Raw genomic sequence first — 20,495 nt, forward strand, 5'->3', positions numbered from 1 at the left:
ATCCAGAACTGCAACACAAATGAAACTGATAGAAAATGGACATCAAATAAAAGATGTTGATATCCATATAGTATAACACTGAACATGTATCGTATGCTGCTTGACAAGACTGAAGGCTGTATTCCCTTTTTGCTCTAAGCTAGCAGGGTAAAACCAAGGTAGGAAAATGAAAAGAAAAAAAACATCTAAGGAACCTCAGCGACGGACTACAACCAGTGACAGCTCAAAAATAAGTTCAACGGGTGATGCCTTCTGTTCTTCCTCGTTTGGCGGTGTTTTTTTGTTCTTGTTCTTTTGGGATACAAGGTCTCCAGATACTCCCCTTGGCCACATCCAATCCCCTTTCTCTCCATTTCTTCTCTGATCTGATCACTCCTTGCATATTTTTTTGTTTTTGTCTTGCTGTTGTTCTTCAATCGCACGCAGCACGTCCTCTTCAGTAAGTCTTGCCCTGTTCGAAGCTTTCTTTTTCAATTGCTGCAAAACCTGTCCTTGGCAAGACCTTTCTTGTTTATAACTTGAACCAAATAGCATTCATCTTCAAATTTATAGAAAGCAGGGAACATGACATCTCACCTGAGTATGTATCGGAGGATAGCAGACCCAAAATGCCCAGAACTCTTCTAACTTCTCTCGTTGTTTCAACTTTCAACTAGGGCCTGGATTACGGATGATTGTTTTTGCTTCTGCTGCTTCTTCTGGAAAGTACAGAAAATGAATTCTATTATACACATTGAGAGAGAGAGAGAGCACGAAAAAAGTGAGGGATGCTGGGGAACTGGTTCCAAATGTTTACCTTAAGATCAGGCACAAAACTGTCTATAGACCTCAAGGCATCTTGCAAAGCACCAGTCAATATGGGTGCAGTGTTCAAGTCATCAGACATTTTAGTCTTAAACTCATTCCGTAGCTTAACTTGGGCAGCTTGAGGAATTTTAACTGTTCTACCATTTGGTTATGTGTCTTCCTTCCAGACCTCTTCTTGAAATGGAGATAAAGCATCTTCACACTCTTGCAAAGTCTAACAATCACATAACAGTAGGCCATAACATAACAGTAGGCCATAAAGTACCAGATATGTACATAAAATTTATTTGCAATAGTAACCCTAAATTATGTATCAGGTTGTTGCCTCTGTTTAGCAAAAATGAGGCACAGTTTAGTATTTGAAGAGTGTGTAGATCCACTAGGAGAAACAATGCAACAAAAACTATACACAAAAAGGGAACGCTCATCATAATCTCCTCTTTTTTTCTTTGCCTCCTCCAACTTAGGGGCAAACATCATGTTAGTCCTTGGTCATTTTTTTTTAATCAAGATCATCCATGGACTTCCAATTTTCATCATCTGTGTTCAAATCTCAAAATTTCCTCGAATTGTGACGTAAGATCACTCTCTCTCTCTCTCATTGCCATTCTTAAGATTATCTTTTCAAGAAGCTAAATACATCAGAAATTTATGTTTACTGACAATTCCATCACTGCAAATGACATTGGACAGATAGCAATTTTCAGATTTTAGCCTAAATATAAAGCAGGTACTAGAGAAACTGGCAGTACGATCAACTCAGAAGAGCTAGGGAGTCTAAGCAGTTCACATCAAAGGTAAAATTGTAAGACATTTGAAAACCAATTCTAAAACTTGAATCGAAAATTATTATGGAAAAGGGAAAGTTGTCCAACTGTTCGAAACGAAGAAGGTGCATGCTCATTGAGTAGCTAAGGAATGAGGACTAAACTTCCAAATGAAAAATTATTCAGATCTAGATCGATAGCCTCATACTGTCATACCTGACATATGTAATAGACAGCGGTTGATGCACTATCCAGCTGGGATTCACTGTAATTGAGTGGAGATCTATAGTGCGCACTTAACAAGGAGTGTCTCAAAGACAGTGGGTGATATATTTCAGTAATCTACAAGAGAAAGGACTTTGCATATAATTCTGATACAAGACAGCCATATATAGAAGCTCTAAGAAGTAGTTAAGAGAGAAAAACACTATCAGTTTACCTGACGAATTGTGGAAAAGTTCCCAAATGATTTTGACATTTTCTCATTATCCTTAGTAACATGACCGTTGTGCAACCAATAACTGACACAAGCCTCCTGGCATGCAGCACCACTTTGAGCGATCTCGTTTTCATGATGCGGAAAAATCATGTCAATACCACCACCATGAATATTAAACTTGTATGTAAGATAACGAGCACTCATGGCACTGTATTCAATGTGCCACCCCGGCCTTCCTGGTCCCCAAGGGCTTTTCCATTCTGGCTCTCCAGGCTTTGCAGACTTCCACAATGCAAAATCTGCAGGATTGCGCTTTCTTTAATCAACATCAACTCGTTCACCCGCCCTAATATGTTCCAAATTTTGTCTAGATAATTGCCCATAATTTGGGAATTTCTCAACAGCAAAGAATACATCCCCATCAACTACGTAGGCATATTCATTGTCGACGATCTACATGATAAAACAACCTGTTAGAATGACATTTCAGGTGCCAGAAGAAACAAAGCAGAGATACATGTGATGTAAACAAAAGTTGGCAGAGAACCTGTGTTGTCATATCTATTATCTGATCCATGTGATCAGAAACACGCGGCTGATAGGTTGGATCAAGGCATTGGAGATCTTTCATGTCATTTTTATATTTTTTCTCAAAACCGATTACTTGATTCTCCACTCTTATTTGCTCCATCAATTATCTGCAGTTTCCAGACATTAGCGACCTCTGCATCGGCATTTTTAAGTATATACTAAATAAAAAAGAAGAAAAATCAGGCCAAAGGTAATAAATGCACAAAAAGAGACAGCATCCAAATAATAAAATTACAAAAGTTACAGAACATACTCTATGATCTATGATATAAAGCTATATATTTAATATATGGGACAAAAGTGTGTCACAGACTTGCATCATCTGCCACCAAGCAGCTAAATTATTTTCATGTACTTATGAGTAGCCTAATTAAAACTCATTCAAACAAATTTAAACATGTTTCTACATTTATCACAACAGCTCGTTTAAAGTGATAGAAAGATGCAAGCCATTAAATCTTTGGCCGATAGATGAGGAAAATATGGTGCTTTTATTGTTGATACTTAATAAAATTTCATATTTATGAGATCTTATTAGATATTTACTTTTGGAGAAGAAATGAGAAGGGAAGGAAATAACGGCGATAATTATTCTTTAGAATAATTAATACGGAAATTTAATTAAGTTTGAAGGCATTAGAGAGAATATTGCATATTTAAGAGCAAATCAATTATAATGGCGCCGCAAGAAGAATGCAATTATGGTGCGAGTAAGGAATTTATTACGCCTAATTTCAATTGTATTTTCTTTCCTAAATGTCATGTTTGTAATAGTATAAATAGGAGGCATCTAGCTCATTGTAAAGGGTTCCCGACCAACACAACTCAGAATCAATACATCAAATTCTCTACAATATCAATCTTTTCATTCTTTCTCTAGCCTACTTTAATTTTTATCGCTTTCTTTACCTTCCGCAGCTTATCTTTTCTGCAATTTACTCTTTAGTCTCTTTAAATTTCATGCAATTTAATTAATTTGCATTTAGATTCTTGCTCTTTCACTTTTCACACTTTACTTTCTGCAACCTATATCAAAAAATAAAAAAGAGAAGCAACATCGATGAAGATGCCAAAGTCCTTGCAACAAAGGCAAGAGAACCCAGTGGCCGAGATGGTTCCTTCCTCGGCCCACAATCACTTGAAAGAAGTCGTATCAGGCGCAAATTTTATCAAAACCTCACTTGGCCAATTGACCGCGAGTTGTCATGCCTACGTATCAAGAAGGACAATTGGACTTCAAATCCCTCGGCCTCTAATTTGGGCCAAGACGATTTTGAGGCAAACAATGATCTCATAATAGTTCAGAATTCATGTTCCAGATTCAGTTGTTCTTATATTAAGACCATGACCTGGAAAACACAAGACGACTAGAGAGTGAGAAACTTTATAATATATCAAAAGTTCAGTTAATGAGCTAGGAGCGTAACTCATTTGGACCAATAAATGACAATTGCCAGACATAACTATAGAATTTAAGAACAATATATAATACATTTGTTTCATATATTCTTCTTATAGACAATGTTAAAGCATTAGCTAGCGAACTGATTTTGGGCCTACAAACCAGGCCAAAATCTTATCCAAAAGGTGAAGAGAACTAATACTGAATTCCAGCCAGAAGTTTAACTAGTTTCGTGCATGAGGATTCTGTCTTTATAGAATTCAATGACTACATCCTTTCTTCTAATTTTCTAGATTATTACGCAGCTAGCATGGTTATCATTTAGATTTCAACTTCTTGTCCCCATTGATACTCACAATAATCAATACATCTTGTTTCCCTTAACTACATCATAAATTGAGAAAAACTACAACAATGATTGAATCATTAAATATCCGGATTACTTCCTAGTTCAAATCAGCAATTGACATAGTTCACATACCTCACCTTGTCATCAACATCAGTGAAGTTCCGCACGTTCGTGAACCCAACTCCATTAAGTATCTATGCAGTTTCAATGTCACTGTTATCTTGTATTCCAATTAAAGACGACCATCTCATTGCTTAGAGACAATACATTGAAAATTACTGTAAAAAGCAATAAATCAAAGCAGAGCGACTAAGCATAATTGATCCAATTGAGCTTGTGTATTTACCTAAAGAGCACATCAAAATTGACGGCGGCGTGGCTCTCAGCGTAGGGCGTGACGCCGCAGACGTACATACCCACCTCGCCGGGAACGTCGGACTTGAAGACCTCCTTCTAGTGCATCATCGAGTTGTAAAGCCTAAATTCCACCATCGAATTCTAAAGCCTAAATTTAGACAAAACCTAACCCTAGAATGAGAGGGGATGATAAATTAAGACTCACTCTTGTATACCTCAAGGCTCAAGCCTATACCTGAAGCCCAAGCCAAAAAAAAAAAAAAGAGAGAGAAAAAAAAGGGAGTGAATTATCTGTACTTTCGTTGATAATATGGGGGCCTCTATATAAAGAGGATAATATAAGTCTTACAAGGAAACCGAACCGTACAATGATTAGGATATCTTTGGAGATATCTATAAAACTAACCCTATTACAATTTAGACAAGTTACTAGAGTTTGAGCCAGACACACAAACTAGGTGTCATTAAACAATTTTGTAGTCCTAGCATAGGATGAGACCTAGCAGTACTCTGCTAGGGTTGAGTGGCCATTGCCCTTGGGCGTGGTTTTGCAGCACCTTCCCCCTTCAATGGGGTTTTATTCGCTCACCTTCTTCGGTGTCGGCTCTTTGGAGTGGAGACTCTGTTCTCCCCTCCATCTCGCTTTATCCAATGTCAATGCGGCTGCTGCCGTGCGCTGAGCAGGAGGCGGCGTGCACTTTGCCGGCACGATCAGCGTTGAGGATGATAGCTGATCTATCATCACGGATGGAGGCTCACGACGGTGGTTTGTCGAGGCCTCAGCGGGCGCGTCTCAAATCTTGCGAGGTGGGTCAGGTTGGTTTGTGCTTGGATGCTTGGGGTATGCCCATACCAAATCGATCAGGCGGTGGTGTCACCGAGTCGGTCGAAGGTGAGATCGATTCCGCCCAGCGCTAGAAGATGGATCCATGGTTGAGTCTTTCTCGATGAGGGTTGGAGGAGATGCGTTTGGGCCAATTCTAGCAGAATTTGCAGATCCAATTGACATTGAGAGTCTTCCCAGGTCTGTTGTGCGGATACCTTCCCCAAATTGCTCTCTTCCTTCAAGCTTTGAGGGAGCCCTGGATTGATTCAGGCGGAGATAAGGGCGCGGTAGCTCTGATCAGTGGTGTTTGGGTACGCAGGCATTGGAGTGTCGAGAGTGGAGATGACTCTAGGGTGCCCATGAGTTTGGGTGCCCTAATCATATTCACATGGGTTTGGGCATTTGTCAAAACTGCTTTAGCAGACTTGATTTGGGTCTCGGGCCAAATTTGGATCCGAATTTGGGATCCTGGTCGATTACAAATACGGATCTTTAATTCGAGACAGTTGCTCATATTGATCTGGTATTGGTTCTGGTTCTTAGGGGTTCGTTTGCTAATTTTCGAGTTTCTGACACCCTCGGTTACTTTTGAACTCCTAGTGAGTGAATCACCTCTCCTAGGTGATCATTTCGCCGGTTACGGTTACAGTTACTATTATATTTACACTGCTTTCGTGACATATGCAGTGCAGCGATGTTGTTCGACATCAAGTCACATCCTGGTTACCTTTCATTCTAGATGTGTATGTGCATCTTATTATCATTTATTGCTTTTTCTTTATTATGGATGCGTTTGTGCTTCTCGTTATGTTTGATTGCTTTCTTTCGATGCTTTTGCATCGCTCCATGTAACATCTGTTATCATTTAATATAGTTTGTCGTCTTTTCTTAAAAAAAAAAAAAACAATTTTGTAGTTAAAAAAAAAATCCCTAATAGACATACTTGGTATAAAAACATTCTGAAACTACCGTACCAAACTATATGAACTAAATATATATATATATATATCAGTCAAGGAATAATGCCTTTCTAAAATTCCTGAAAAATTAAGAACAATGGAGTCTGATTTTTTTATTTAATGGATGACTATGGTTCTGTGACTTTATATTAACTAGTTTGCGTTCATAACTTATTGTTTGCTCGGGTTTGTTTAAATTTGCACTTGCATATATATCATATGCAATCCCTTCTTTGCCTTGCATAGGATGTGCTATGTACGTCTATGCTTCATAGTTTATTTGACATAATAGGAACTATTTTTTTTGGTAATTAATACTTGCACATACTGGTTTGTTGGCATTGTGAGGCCTGGCCATATCAATGACTCATTTAAAGACACTCGGTTTTTGAGTTCCGATCCCTTTGTCACGCAATCATCTGGATTGCCTGATGCAGTAAGTTCTATAATATTAATGCAATCCAGTTCAGATGCCAAGTGAATATGTCATATGAAATCAGTGGATGGTTCCTCCATTTATATCATGTAGGCCCCCATACAGTATCTGATGGATGCTTTTGTGTAGAAATAGCTTTCGATTTTGGTAGAATGCTAGTCCCTTTTCTTCTACATCGATCTTTCTCATCTCATTCCCGTTGCTGTGGTAAAAGGGGTATTTCCAGATCATTGTAAGATTACTTTGTATTTTTGTAAAAGGCTGGTTATTTAGTGTTCGTAAATAATTATGATAACAATGGCATTCTCATGACAAACCCCTTAGTCCGGCGGGGATGCAAAAAGTTGGACCAGTTGGTGAAGGAAATGGATGGGAAAAGTATTAACATCTCTCTTTGATTTCTCTTGTGCCACAATCCATATTAATGGTGATTTAACACTGACGATAGCATTAGATGATGACTCTCCACTAACAAAAAGCGAAAGCATTCGGATGTGAACATTATGTATGAATATGTCCCGGAACGATTCCAAGTTCTTCCAATTTGTGCCAGAAGCTCAAAAAAGGTGGTTCATTGCAAACCATAACTTTATCCTGCGAAAAGACTCTTCAATCTAAAAGTCACTCAGATGTGGTCCATCTGATGTTAGAACACCGAGTCTGCCATGTACATTCCAATTGCCACACAATTCTAACAATACGATCTGATCAACGTATTTAACGGTCGTGAAGAAATATTTTGCAGTCGTCATATGAAAATGACTAAGATACTGTCAATAAGTTACAATTTATCTAGATGGTAAGACCTACAAATTCAAATTGTAACCACAGTCTCTCATCAACTTATAGGGTGATTAGGGACGTCATGCAGTGACACAACTATTTTAAAGTCTAAAACCAAACCAAATTATAGAAAATCACAATCGTAACAGTCCAAAATCTCATTTGAAATCGAATTTAGATATTTTGTTACTAAATTAAGATATAGGATGCGATTTTATTTAAGAAACTATCTATTTTCTTAAAAATAAGATATGATTGATCTAGATAATTTTCTTTTAAGCTACATTCAAAAAAAAAAGCAAACTCCTGATCAACCTAATTCTAACTTAATTTCCAATTCTTCTCTCATCAATCATCATTCGAGCTAACCCGAAGACTATTCTCATATTCCGTGATTTTGTTTCATTTAACTTCTTCATTTTAAGTAAATAATTATCATACTTTTACGGGCCATAGGGGCGTGAATATTGCTGTAATGTATAATGCCGCAAACAAGGTCAAGAACAAAACACGTGTGATTAGTCATACTGACGTGGACTGATTCTACTATCGCCACGTTGCCTTCTGAATGTCCGTTGAAGAAGTACAGAGACAACTGACGGTCAAATAATGGCCGTTTATCCACACCGCTAAAACCACCCCGCAAATCAATTTCGCTACCTCACAGACCTCCCTGATTGGCCGATCACCTATAAATAAACCTCGAATTTTCCAGTGCACAGATCACAGACTCTCACTCTCACACTGAAAAAGATGGCCGAGACTGAACCCAAATCCGTGGCTCCGGAGCTTCTGGAATGGCCGAAGAAGGACAAGCGCCGCCTCCTCCACGCCGTCTACCGCGTCGGCGATCTCGAGCGCACCATCAAGTAACGTCCTTGATCGGTTTCCTTTTTATATAATCTCACCTTTTTTCCGATTTGCTGATCGGTTTCGGCGGGTTTCAGGTTTTACACCGAGGCTCTGGGGATGAAGCTGTTGCGGCAGAGGGATATTCCGGAAGAGAAGTACTCCAATGCTTTTCTCGGATTCGGGCCCGAAGAAACGAACTTCGTAGTGGAGCTCACTTATAACTATGGAGTCACTTCCTATGATATTGGGACTGGATTTGGGCATTTCGCTATCGCTACTCCAGATGTAAGTGTGGATTGGAATTTGGGGATTTAAATTCAAATTTCGATGTTTTGTGATGGATTTGAATTGTGATGTGGTTAGGTTTACAAATTGGTGGAGGATATTCGTGCCAAGGGTGGGAATGTGACTAGGGAGCCTGGTCCGGTTAAAGGTGGGAACAGTATCATTGCCTTTGTGAAGGACCCTGATGGTTACACGTTTGAGCTTATTCAGAGGCCTTCAACCCCTGAGCCGCTCTGTCAGATTATGCTTCGAGTTGGTGATCTTGAGCGCGCAATCAGCTTCTATGAAAGGGTAATGCTTTGCGCCGCTATTAATCTGATCTGGTTAGAGTGAAGAATTGAGCTAGCACAAGCTCTACCTTTGTTTGGATGACGTATTGGCATTCAGCAAGGTCGATTAGTGTGATGTGTTTGTTGGCCTTATTTCTGTGCAGGCACTAGGGTTGAAGCTTTTAAGGAGGATTGAGAGACCTGAGTACAAGGTAAATCCCTTTCTTGTCTATGTATTGTGTTAGCAGAATGTAGACGAATTGTTTGATCCATGATTTAACATTTTAAGAAATGAAAACGTGTCTACTTTTCCACGTTTTTTATTTGTTGGATATACATTTTACAGTACAACATAGCTATCCTGGGATATGCTGAAGAAGACCAGACAACTATTTTGGAGCTGACTTATAACTATGGTGTGACCGAATATACCAAGGGGAATGCGTATGCACAGGTAATTCAATATTTCTTTTATACGCTCTCAGATTACTCTGGCAAAAGTTTTATTTTATAAGAAATTTCTGCATTTCTGCCTTTCTAATACTTATTTATCAATCACAGGTTGCTGTTGGCACTGATGATGTATACAAAAGTGCTGAGGTTGTCGACTTGGTAACAAAAGAGCTTGGAGGAAAGATAACTAGACAGCCAGGTCCAATTCCAGGACTCAACACCAAGATTACCTCTTTCCTGGACCCAGATGGTTGGAAAACTGTAAGTCTTCACTTGTGTACTTGCTGCTTAGCTTTTTCTTTAGTTGTTTGAATTTGGAAGCAATGCTGTTTAAATGGGATAGATGAGTGCTGTGTCACATGTGTACTTGGTGCGTAAATTTCTGTTTAGTAGTTGATTTTGGAAGGGCTGCCGTCTAAATTGAATACATGATTGCTTTATTGATTGCACTCGTGGTACTTAACTTTCTTTTCATTTGCTTGGTTCTGGTAGCATTGTTGTCTAAATTGTATATATGGATATTGGAGTTCAAAGATGATACGTTGTAGCTAATTGATGTGTTTCTTACCCTGTTGTTTGCCATTCTTTGGATAAAGATAAATCTCGAAATCATTTTAACATTTATGAGCAGAGGAGTGGTAAGTGCAGCTTAAAAGATTAAAGTTCTCGGCTGAAACATATGATCCGCACTTGGTCTGTGTTTGTATATAACCGTGTCGTATCTATCCGGCTTGTTTAATGTAATACATATCTATTTGTTGCGCTCACACAATGTTTCTTCCCTTTTTTTCTTGTAGGTCCTGGTTGACAATGAGGACTTTCTCAAGGAACTGCAGTAAGCAATCGCGTGAAGTGGAAGTATCCAGGATAGTCCTTTCTCATATGAATAAGATGTAATCCAGCTTCCATATTAGTAGTAGCCAGTACTGGCCGTCTGAATGTCTGTTTGAGTGGTTTTCAGTTGTAACAGGAGTGTTCGTGTGACTTTCGCCTATTTCAAAATGGCTGTTGATGTCACTCTGTGCCTTCTTTAATATGGTTGTCACCATGGTTGTCCTAGTCTATGCCAGTAGTATCTCGTCACTATGTTTGTCCTAGTTTATGCGAGGTAGTATCTCCCATGTTTATGGGGTTTCTAAAATACTTTAAACAATAATAGCAAACAGTAACAAGTACTTATCAGGTAACCTTCTCCTGTTGGGGAAAAGGTGCAAGTTGAGGTGGACAGGAAACGTGGCACACGGTTGAACTACCCATCAAGACTATCGTCCAATCCAATAATATTGAGTTTAGTTCAAAACTTCAAATAATAATATATTTTGTCTTTTTTTTTTTTGTCTTTTTTTTTTTTAATTTTAAATTTTAAATAAGAGTATGGATTCATATTTTGGAGTTCTGTCAATTAAAATACCATTTTAAAGATCGTACTTCATTAATAGATAAGAATCTTGTGTGCCATAGCTTAGCATGTATAGAGCATGATTTTTAGAATATATATAATTTGCGGAACTCTAAAATATTAATGAGATTAAAGATAAAGCATGTAAAAAAAAATCTTTGAAGTATTTGTTGAAGGAAAACCTAATTTGTGTTTAGCCCAAACTCTAGGTTACTTGACCTAGTGGTAATAGGATTTAATTAGAAGGATCTAGAATCCTAATCAATGTAGAATTACTTTCCTTGTATGATTGAGATTCTATGCATTGTAATCCTCTATATAAAGAGGCCCCTATTATCAATGAGAATACACAGCAAATTCCTCTCAAATTCAGTTTCTCTACAACACGTTATCAGCACGAAGCCCTAATCCTGAAACAAAAAGCCAATCCCTGATTCAAGAAGCTAAAAACCTTGAATCCGAATACAATTCGTTGAAGCCTTTTCTGCCTCCACCTCACACCTTGAAGAACTTTATCCCAGGAGTCCAGAACCGGCATCCCCACCTCAAGAACCGGCCGGAAAACCACCGAACCGGCCACCGGAAGCTCTATACAACTAGCAGCAAATATTCCACCGGTTCACCATCTTCCGGACCTCCGATTTCCACCAAATTTTGGTAGAAGAAGCCTCTCAAGTCAAAGATTCTGGAACCGGAAGAAAAAGTGAGAAAACCGGCCTAAAAGTGCGTGAACCGGCCGACTAAATATCCTGCAGAAAACCGGCAGAAAAGAAAAGAAAAGAAAAGAAAAGAAAAAAAAAGGGAAAGGAAGCCCAGAAGCCCAAGAAGCAGAAGCCCAAGCCCATGGTAGAGGCCCACTGACGCAGGCCCACTTCCACATCAGCAGGAGGACCCACTGCCACATCAGCACTGCCACGTCAGCACACTGACCCACTGCCACGTCATCGGTCAACTGTCAGCAGTCAACTCCGGTCAACTATTTTCCGGCCAATTTCCGGCAACTTTTCCGGCCGATTCCCGGCGAATTTTCCGGTCAGCTACAGTGATTTTTCAGGTCTGCTCCAGTACTCCGGCCGCTACAATACTTTTCCGGCGATTTTTTTTTCCGGCCATTTTTTTTAAGGTAAACTTTTCTAAAAGTTCCCGTTTTTGAAGTTTTTTTTATTTATTTCTTCTTCTTTTCTCGGGGACTTCCAAAATCCCTTCTTCTACCCCCCTTTCTTCTTCATAGGGGAGACCAATAGCCGAACTGTGGGGGTTCGTGCTCACTCCAAGCTTGGAGCTTGTAGAGTCCTCCAAACTTAGAGTTTCTTGAGAAGAAAATGATCGACCGCATACATCGTTGTTTCGATCTAATCCAAAACCCCTCTTGGAATAGGATTTTCTTGGAAGCGACTACGCTCAGAAAAATCCCTAATTTCTTGGAAGCGACTACGCTCAGAAATTTAATAAGTTTTTCGTGGTAGCCCTTTTCGCTCCGAAACTAACCCTAATTTCTTGTTCTCTTTCAGGATGAGTAACCTGAACAAATTGGACTTTGCTCCATTGGGAACAACTGGCTCTGGATATCACAGGTGGGTTCGTGATATCCGCCAGCATCTCAAGGCTGTAGGAATCTTGGATATGATTCTCGAGCCTAGCCAGGACGTGATAACTGTTGAGCAAGCTCAAGCTTTGGAAGCAAATAGAGCAGCCTTAGAGGCAAATAAGGCGAAAGCCATCATCCTAATGACTCGTCATATGGATGATTCGCTCCAGTACGAGTATATGAATGAAGAAGACCCCAGAAGGCTGTGGGTCTCACTCGAAGAAAGATTTGGCAACGTCCGTGACTCCCTGCTTCCTGACCTAGAAGTGAGATGGCATAGCCTCCGCTTCTGTGATTTCAAGTCAGTTCTTGACTACAGCTCGGAAGCACTTCGCATTAAATCCTTCATGGAATTCTGTGGTAAAGAGATCACAAATGCGATGTTGATTGAGAAGACTCTCTCTACTTTCCCCGTCTCTGCATTGATGGTTGCTAAGAACTATCGAATCGATGTTACTGCAAAACGAATCACAAGGTTTCATGAACTCATTGAAGTTATGAATGTAGCTGAAAAGCATGACAACATCCTTGTTAAGAACTATAATTCGAGATCCGTGGGAACAGAACATATTCCGGAATCCAATTATAGTCGCGCCCCAAAGAAAGGGCGCCAAGAGCGAAACCCTAATCTTAGGGATACATTTGGACGTTCTGCTCCATATAATCGCTCTACTTGGGAAGGTAACCGCCAAAATAGGCGAACACGGAACCGAAAAGGTCAACGTGGAAAGAGAGAGGGAGGCAACGCCTCTGGCCATGTTGGTGGCGCCACCAACACTAAGAGCCATCTAAATGACGCTTTCAAAGCGCCTCAATCAATGGAGTTTGAGCAAAGAGATGTATGTTCTCGATGTGGAGTGTCTGAGCATTGGGCACACATTTGTAGAGCTCGTGAAGAACTTGTCACCGCCTACAAAGCATATTGTGAAGCAAGAGAAGCTCACTATGTGGAACAAGAAGATCAAGAAAATGATCTAGAGTGAAGGGTTGCAGACTACAAATCTGGCTGGAATCAATAGATCGCCAATTCTGTTTAAGTCTTTATTTTCCAAGAGATGTAGGCGATTGCCATATTACCTTTATTGGATTAGATTTTCTTTGATCATAGAAACAATGATGTACTCCGTTGGCTTATGAATAAAATTTCGAGTTCTTTTCATTATGACTCAATTTTGATTCTAAGCATATTACTTTGTGACTACGATGGCTAGGCCATCATTATTAATTCAAGGACATGGAATAGCCCAAGTTCCCCTTGCCAAAAGGCACCTTGATTATTGTCGCAAAAGCTCTCTACATAGGGAAAATCACACCTATGAATAGCCAACGAATTCCATGCGAAAATGCATGTAGAGAACGGAAATGAGTTCCTTTGCATTACCTCTAATGATTGCGAACAAAGACGCATCTTAGAGAAGTTTATGTGTCTCCCTATTGGACTTTATGTCACTATTCGAGTTATTGAATCCAATAAAGTTATGAGAGAAGATCTCTTGGATTTAGACACATATTGGCTTTGTCACGACATGATAGGTCATCCTAGTCATGATATGATGATCCGTCTACAAAAAGACTTCACACGGACATCTTTTCTCTCGAGCGAAATGAAGCATGAATCAAAAGTTGATTCTTAGACTAAGTGTGACCGACGCTGCTGCCTAGGGCACCGCCTCCGTCCACCACCAGCCTAGGGCTGGCATAGTCCCTATCCATGACTCCATGGATGGCATCCATCATGGTGATGGCGCCCTAGGTGATGCTGCAATCACCAACTTGCTTCAAAATAGCGTTTCAGACGCTCAGGCCTAACCAAAATTCTCATTGGTTGCTTCTAAAGCCTCTCGCTCGTTTTACTAAGCCCGTTCCTTAGGGAAATTAGGACTGAGACCGTCCTATGCAAAGGATATGACAATACTCATTATGTTCTTCCAAAGAATCCGTAGGGATTTTGTGGATTGATTCAACCAACTTGCGGACGCTTAAATATTTCATGATGTTGGTTGACACGCAAACACACTGGTCACGTGTTGTGCCATTGTCCACTTGTAATGCTGCATATGCTACACTCCTAGCACATATCATACAACAACGGGCTCACTCCCCAAATCATCCTATTCAGTCAATTGGATTTAACTATGCTAGTGAGTTTACATCGAAAGACTTTCGATGGATATTGCAATGGGTTTGATGTTGGACATCATATTCCCACGAGCACACCCAAATGGTCTCGCGGAAACGACTACGATGGTAGTCCGAACATTGGTAATGCGCACCAATCTTCTTCCATCCGCTTGGGGTGATGCAATATCGCATGCAGCTATGCTAATTCGTCTACGACCTAATGCCACTCAATGTACCTCTGCGTTACAGCTAGTGACTGGGTACACGTCTTTTGTACTTACGCACATTTGAGTGAGCCATTTTTGTGCCAATTACGCCGCCACAGCGCTCTATGATGGGTCCTTACAGACGAATGGGCAACTACGTTGGATTTGGGACTCCAACAATCGTCCGCCTCTTAATGCCCTTGCAAGGCGATCTCCTTACCGCTAGATTTGCGGGTTGTCACTTTGATGAGACAGTCTTCCCGTCGTTAGGGGGAGATAAGAACACGGATGTTCAGCAGGAACAACAGGGATTGTCGTGGCCTGTCCCCATTATGTCTCATCCCGATCCCTGTCAAAGTGACGAGATCAAACAAATATGCTGCAAACATGCCTGCAAGGAAGGACGTCCCTATGAGAGGACGTAGCGCCGCCCTACATGGAGGTAGGCATGGCGCCAATGCCAAAGAAAGTGGCACTCTGGCGTTACAGGCCATGGCCCCAGCTAGGATGCGTGGAAGGCCCGTGGGTTCGAAGGATACTTTGGCACATTCCAATCCTTTGATCATCAAGACTCAAAATCCGTCTCATGAGTATCTTCCGGGTTATGGTTATCGTTGGGGGACGCCTCAACGTCAAACCCTATTCCTGAGAATATAGAGCTCTATGAAACTTACACTAGTGTACATGAGACGTGGGATAGAAACTCCATCATAATTGATGATGTAGTTACGCATTTTGTTGCGCATGAGTTTGCTGAGTCCGATGATATCGAACCACGCTCCGTTGATGAATGAATGCCAACGTAGAGAGTTTTTGGCCTAAATGGAAAGATGCGATCCAGGTTAAGATGGATTCTCTAACGAAGAGGAAGGTTTTCGAGCTAGAGATGCTAACACCTCCTAATATAAAACCTGTTAACTAATGGGTCTTCGTTAGAAAGCGTAGTGAGAAAAAGAGATGGTAATCTCGCCTTATGGCGCAAGGCTTCTCACAAAACGCCCTGGAATCGACTACGATGAGACATATTCTCTCGTAATGGATGTCATTGCACTCCACTACCCTGTCAGTTTGGTAGTTTCCGAATAACTGAACATGCAGCTTACAAATATGGTCACTACGTATCTCTATAGGGATCTAGATACGGAATATACATGAAGGTTCATGGTGAACTTCATTTACCCAAGTCAAGTGGCTCTAGACCATGAAGCGCGTTTACAAAGAGGTTGAAACGCTCACTAAAGTGACTACTTGATTGGGAAGGGATATGCCCACGCGTTTCTATAACAAGTTTCAGATTCTATCGCGGTTCATGTTGTTTGAGATGAAGGATTTTGGGAGAACACGATTATGTCTCGGTTTGGAACTTGAGCATCGTGTCGATAGATGCTTAGGCATTTTGACAAGGTCAAGCCTTCAAGCACCCCCATGATCGTCCGTAGTCTTGATCCTGAAAAGGATCATCTTCGTCAAAAGGATGATGACGAAGATGTGCTAGAGGCAAAAGTGCCTTACTTAGTACAATAGGCGCATTATTGTACTTATCTCAATGCACAAGACCAGACATCTCATATGTTGTGAACTTGTTAGCTAGATATAGCTCTGCGCCAACGCGACGCCATTGAATTGGTGTAAAAGATATCTTTCGATATTTGAGATATACGATTGATATGGGCTTGTTCTATCCCTACGAAGAGATGATGGATTCGGACCCATCACACACCAGAAACGCCGCCAACGCTGGCCTGCGTTCTCTATCCCCATTCCAAAACGACATGTGTTTTGGAAGGTTTTGCTGATGTTGGGTATTTGTTTGACCCACACAATGGTCATTCCCAATCCGGTTAAGTGTTCACCATGGGAAAAGACCGTGACATCTTGGAGGTCTACATAATAGACCCTAGTCGCTATATCTTCGAACAATGCAGAGATCATTGCTCTTCACGAAGTGGTTCGTGAATGTATATGGATTGGATCCATAATTACGCATATTCGAACAATTGTGGTTTGAAGTCTACCACATATGAGCCTACGAGCATTTAGGATAATGCTACTTGTTTTGAACAAATGAGGCAAGGCTACATTAATAGCGATAACACCAAGCATAATCAGCAACAACAGACACTCCTCGAGATCAAAGTGAACTAGGTTCGATCTGAGGACAGTGAGGCAGACTTGTTTACTAAGTCATTGCCCAATTCCACGTTCGAGAAACATGTGGCAAGAATTGGCTTGCGGAAATTATCTGAACTCCCATGATCGTAGTCATCAGGGGGAGGCACAGACATCAGGGGGAGATGTCTACATGTTCACCTCGAAACGTGAAGGGTGTGTTGTGCTCTTTTTCCCCTTCGACCGAGGTTATTTTTGTCCCACTGGGTTTTTGTTACTCGGCAAGGTTTTTAACGAGGCAACGAGAGAAGCACCGCGTTTGGGCAACACAAGGGGGAGTGTTGAAGGAAAACCTAATTTGTGTTTAGCCCAAACTCTAGGTTACTTGACCTAGTGGTAATAGGATTTAATTATAAGGATCTAGAATCCTAATCAATGTAGAATTACTTTCCTTGTATGATTGAGATTCTATGCATTGTAATCCTCTATATAAAGAGGCCCCTATTATCAATGAGAATACACAGCAAATTCCTCTCAAATTCAGTTTCTCTACAACAGTATTAGATATTTCGTTAATTGGAGCACATTTTAAAAAGAGAAAATATTACAAACAGTACCCGAACTAAAGTTCATTCTTAACTTAAGTACCCGACTATGCAAAACTATTACTTTGGTACCCCAAGTTTGAAGTCCGACCCAAGAATGGTACACGCCGTCCATCACGGCGTTAACTAGCTAACCACGTGGCATATTTTGAGGGCCCTCATGGTTTGTCACGTAGGAAAGACTTGACGCTGTGATGGACGGCGTGTACCATTCTTGGGTCGAGCTTCAAACTTGGGGTACCAAAGTGATAGTTTTGCATAGTCGGGTACTGAAGTTAGGAGTTGGTCTTAGTTCGGATACTGTTTGAAATATTTTCTCTTTTAAAAATTATGTTTTGCTAATAATGAAATTAAGAAATATGAAAGTTTGAATAGAAATGGGGCTTCACATGATTTTGCAAGTTGCAAGGTGTCATGGAGGCATCTGTAGAATCTAATGGCTCCGGAACATGCTAAACATTATTAACACTATTTTTTCTTAAAGTTCTCCTCTACCAAAAGCTCACTATTAGTAGAGCATGATTTTTTGAACATGTTTCAATTGAAGGACCACCGAACTGTCGAATCATGAGTATTTTTTTTATTTTTATGAATTTATTGTTTTCTAACTTTGAAAAACCTTGAAAAGAATTGGTGTCATCATTTTTTAGTTCCATTAGTTTGAGAAATATTTAAAGTTTATTATTCGAGTGTGAAAAAAATTTGGTGAAAAAATAAGAATACACGATCTTGTCCAAATTGTGGACTTATAGCAGGTTTTTTTTTTCTTGGATCCAATTTCCACGAAATTAAGACATAAATTGCATGTAATTAGTTTATAGTAATTTAAATAGCATTGTCGGAGAAAATATGGCCAGTATTAGCCGTCATAATCAATAATCACCGCTACACTACATTTTCCAGTGCCATTCCTTTTACTTGGAGGATTCCTTCACTTCTCTCAGTTTAGACAACATTTTCCAGTACCATTCCTTTTACTCGTAGGATTTCCATCAACTTTCTTACCTTAGGACTTCTTTTCCTTGTAGAGAACTGTATCCCAATTCTTATAATAATCCCAAGGCAATTGAGTGCTTGTTTATTCATATTATTATGTTACCCTTCCAAAGAGAAGACCATAGGTGAAAACAAACATCATAATTTAGGGTGAATTAGAGTACTTTGTTCATCATCGATCAAGCATGGTTCCACTACCCGAAAAAGAGTATTCCGCAGAGCCGCAGATGATGAAGGAGAAGAGCGCAGGAGAAGAGGCCAGCAGCACCAAAGCGTCATGGGAGAAGCGCTCCCTCGAATTTATTGACTCCTTGAGGAACTTCCCATGGTTCAAGGAGTATCAGAACCTCATGAAAGACTACAAGAACAAAGAAATCGACTTGGCAATTTTGGTGGAGAAGATGGTGGAATTGTTTAAAGGGCGCCAGGAGTTGATAGCAGGGTTCAATAAATTCTTGCCAGAAACATGTCAAATTACCCTACCAGCACCAACGCTACTACCTAGGGTTAGAATTGTTTGTCAAAAGAGGAAGCGCAGCGATGATAGTGCTAGTGATAGTGATGGTGGTATTGACGGTGGAGCTAACGACTCTAAGATTCGAAAAGTTATCAGGTGTGATTACAAGACTGAGGGAAGGTTTCGCGACAAAGATAAGGAAAGTGACGAAGGTCACCATGTTTTCTTGGGACACGAATCCCCAACTCTGTCACCAAGACCTAGGATTACAGTTCTTTCAAACAAGGCGAAGAACAATGATGATAGTACCACTGATTGTGATGACGCTGGATCTATAGATTCTAAACTTCGGAAAGTTATTGCTTTTGTGAACAAGGTCGAGCAAAGGTTCCGCAACAACAATGATGATGGTGGTGACGATGATGATACTTGTCAATCCTATATAGAGTTTTTCTTGGATATGGTCTGCAAAAGGAACAAATCATCACCCAATAGGTCTATCGATGCTGATGAAGAAGAGCTTCAGATTTACAAGAAGGTTGCAACACTTTTGGAAGGCCACTCGGACTTAATTGATGAGTTCACCCAGTTTTTAACTGAAGTGCCTAGAGTCGACTCCATCATTGATTTCCGTAAGTGCAAGACTTGCACTCCAAGCTACCGTCTTTTGCCAAAAAATTTCCCCATTCCTGCTTCTACCAAAAGATCGAAGCTAGCTTCTGAAGTATTAAATGATCGTTGGGTATGCGTTAACACTAGTCCTAGTACTACTAGTTCTACTTCAAGAGGAGGTGGACGACGCATAAACGGCAAATCGCAGCATGAGCAAGAACTATTAGACTGGGAAGAAGAAAAGTATGAACATGATATGTTGGAAGAGTATGTGAATTCGGCCGCAAATAATATCGCAACGCTAATAAAAGAGATCAAAAACGAGAGTCCGACGGAGATTTATCTTGAAGAACATCTCACGGAGATGAATTTGAGGTGCATTGAGAGATTGTATGGTCTGCGAGGGCGTGACATGGTTGATTTGTTGAAGAACAATATTCAAGCGGTTTTGCCTGTTTTATTAAGACGGTTGAAGCAAAAGCAGAAAGAACTGAAACGAAAACGGTCTGATCTAAAACAAGAGTGGGCTCGTTTATTTCCTGAGTAACGTCGATGTCGTTAAGTGCATTTTTCATTGTAATTGTACAAGTTGGCAGTTGCCAAGCAGATTGAGTTTCTGAGCAATTCTTTGAATATATGTACTACTGCTTATAACACTCACTCAATACATACAGTAGATCAAATTTGGGCAATCCCAAGCCTAGTTTTATTTTCAGACTTTGTTTGAATCAAGGGTGGGAAGAAAAGAGAGACTCATGCTAGCTAGGAGCAGCATATACAAGCAACTGATCAGCAAGGGCTACAGACATACATAGCCTAAGATTTTT

The 20,495-nt window shown here is 40.3% G+C and overlaps 2 protein-coding genes and 1 pseudogene across 2 annotated transcripts; 2 read left to right on the forward strand and 1 right to left on the reverse strand.

Annotated features, from left to right (window-relative positions):
• Positions 1–399: 399 nt before the first annotated feature.
• LOC112201540 lies at positions 400–2,659 on the reverse strand (annotated as a pseudogene).
• A 5,764-nt stretch (positions 2,660–8,423) lies between these two features.
• Positions 8,424–10,689, forward strand: LOC112167636 (lactoylglutathione lyase GLX1). The gene is made up of 7 exons (XM_024304680.2): positions 8,424–8,585; positions 8,664–8,853; positions 8,932–9,144; positions 9,287–9,334; positions 9,469–9,576; positions 9,684–9,836; positions 10,373–10,689. The coding sequence occupies exons 1-7, from the start codon at positions 8,470–8,472 to the stop codon at positions 10,412–10,414; spliced, it is 870 nt and encodes a 289-aa protein (XP_024160448.1). The 5' UTR covers positions 8,424–8,469; the 3' UTR covers positions 10,415–10,689.
• Positions 10,690–18,784: 8,095 nt separating this feature from the next.
• Positions 18,785–20,215, forward strand: LOC112201545 (paired amphipathic helix protein Sin3-like 3). The gene has a single exon (XM_024342444.1). The coding sequence runs from the start codon at positions 18,785–18,787 to the stop codon at positions 20,213–20,215; it is 1,431 nt and encodes a 476-aa protein (XP_024198212.1).
• Positions 20,216–20,495: the final 280 nt, after the last annotated feature.

Source organism: Rosa chinensis, chromosome 5 (assembly GCF_002994745.2).
Source record: "Rosa chinensis cultivar Old Blush chromosome 5, RchiOBHm-V2, whole genome shotgun sequence".
In the NCBI taxonomy this organism is placed as follows: Eukaryota; Viridiplantae; Streptophyta; class Magnoliopsida; order Rosales; family Rosaceae; genus Rosa; species Rosa chinensis.

What these genes read in the sequence shown, in the direction of transcription:
- LOC112201545 (XM_024342444.1), top strand. Translation starts at nt 18,785, where the DNA reads ATGGTTCCACTACCCGAAAAAGAGTATTCCGCAGAGCCGCAGATGATG.
- LOC112167636 (XM_024304680.2), top strand. Translation starts at nt 8,470, where the DNA reads ATGGCCGAGACTGAACCCAAATCCGTGGCTCCGGAGCTTCTGGAATGG. An exon ending in GATCTCGAGCGCACCATCAA is followed by an intron (nt 8,586 to 8,663) that starts GTAACGTCCTTG and finishes GGCGGGTTTCAG; the next exon opens with GTTTTACACCGAGGCTCTGG. An exon ending in TCGCTATCGCTACTCCAGAT is followed by an intron (nt 8,854 to 8,931) that starts GTAAGTGTGGAT and finishes TGATGTGGTTAG; the next exon opens with GTTTACAAATTGGTGGAGGA.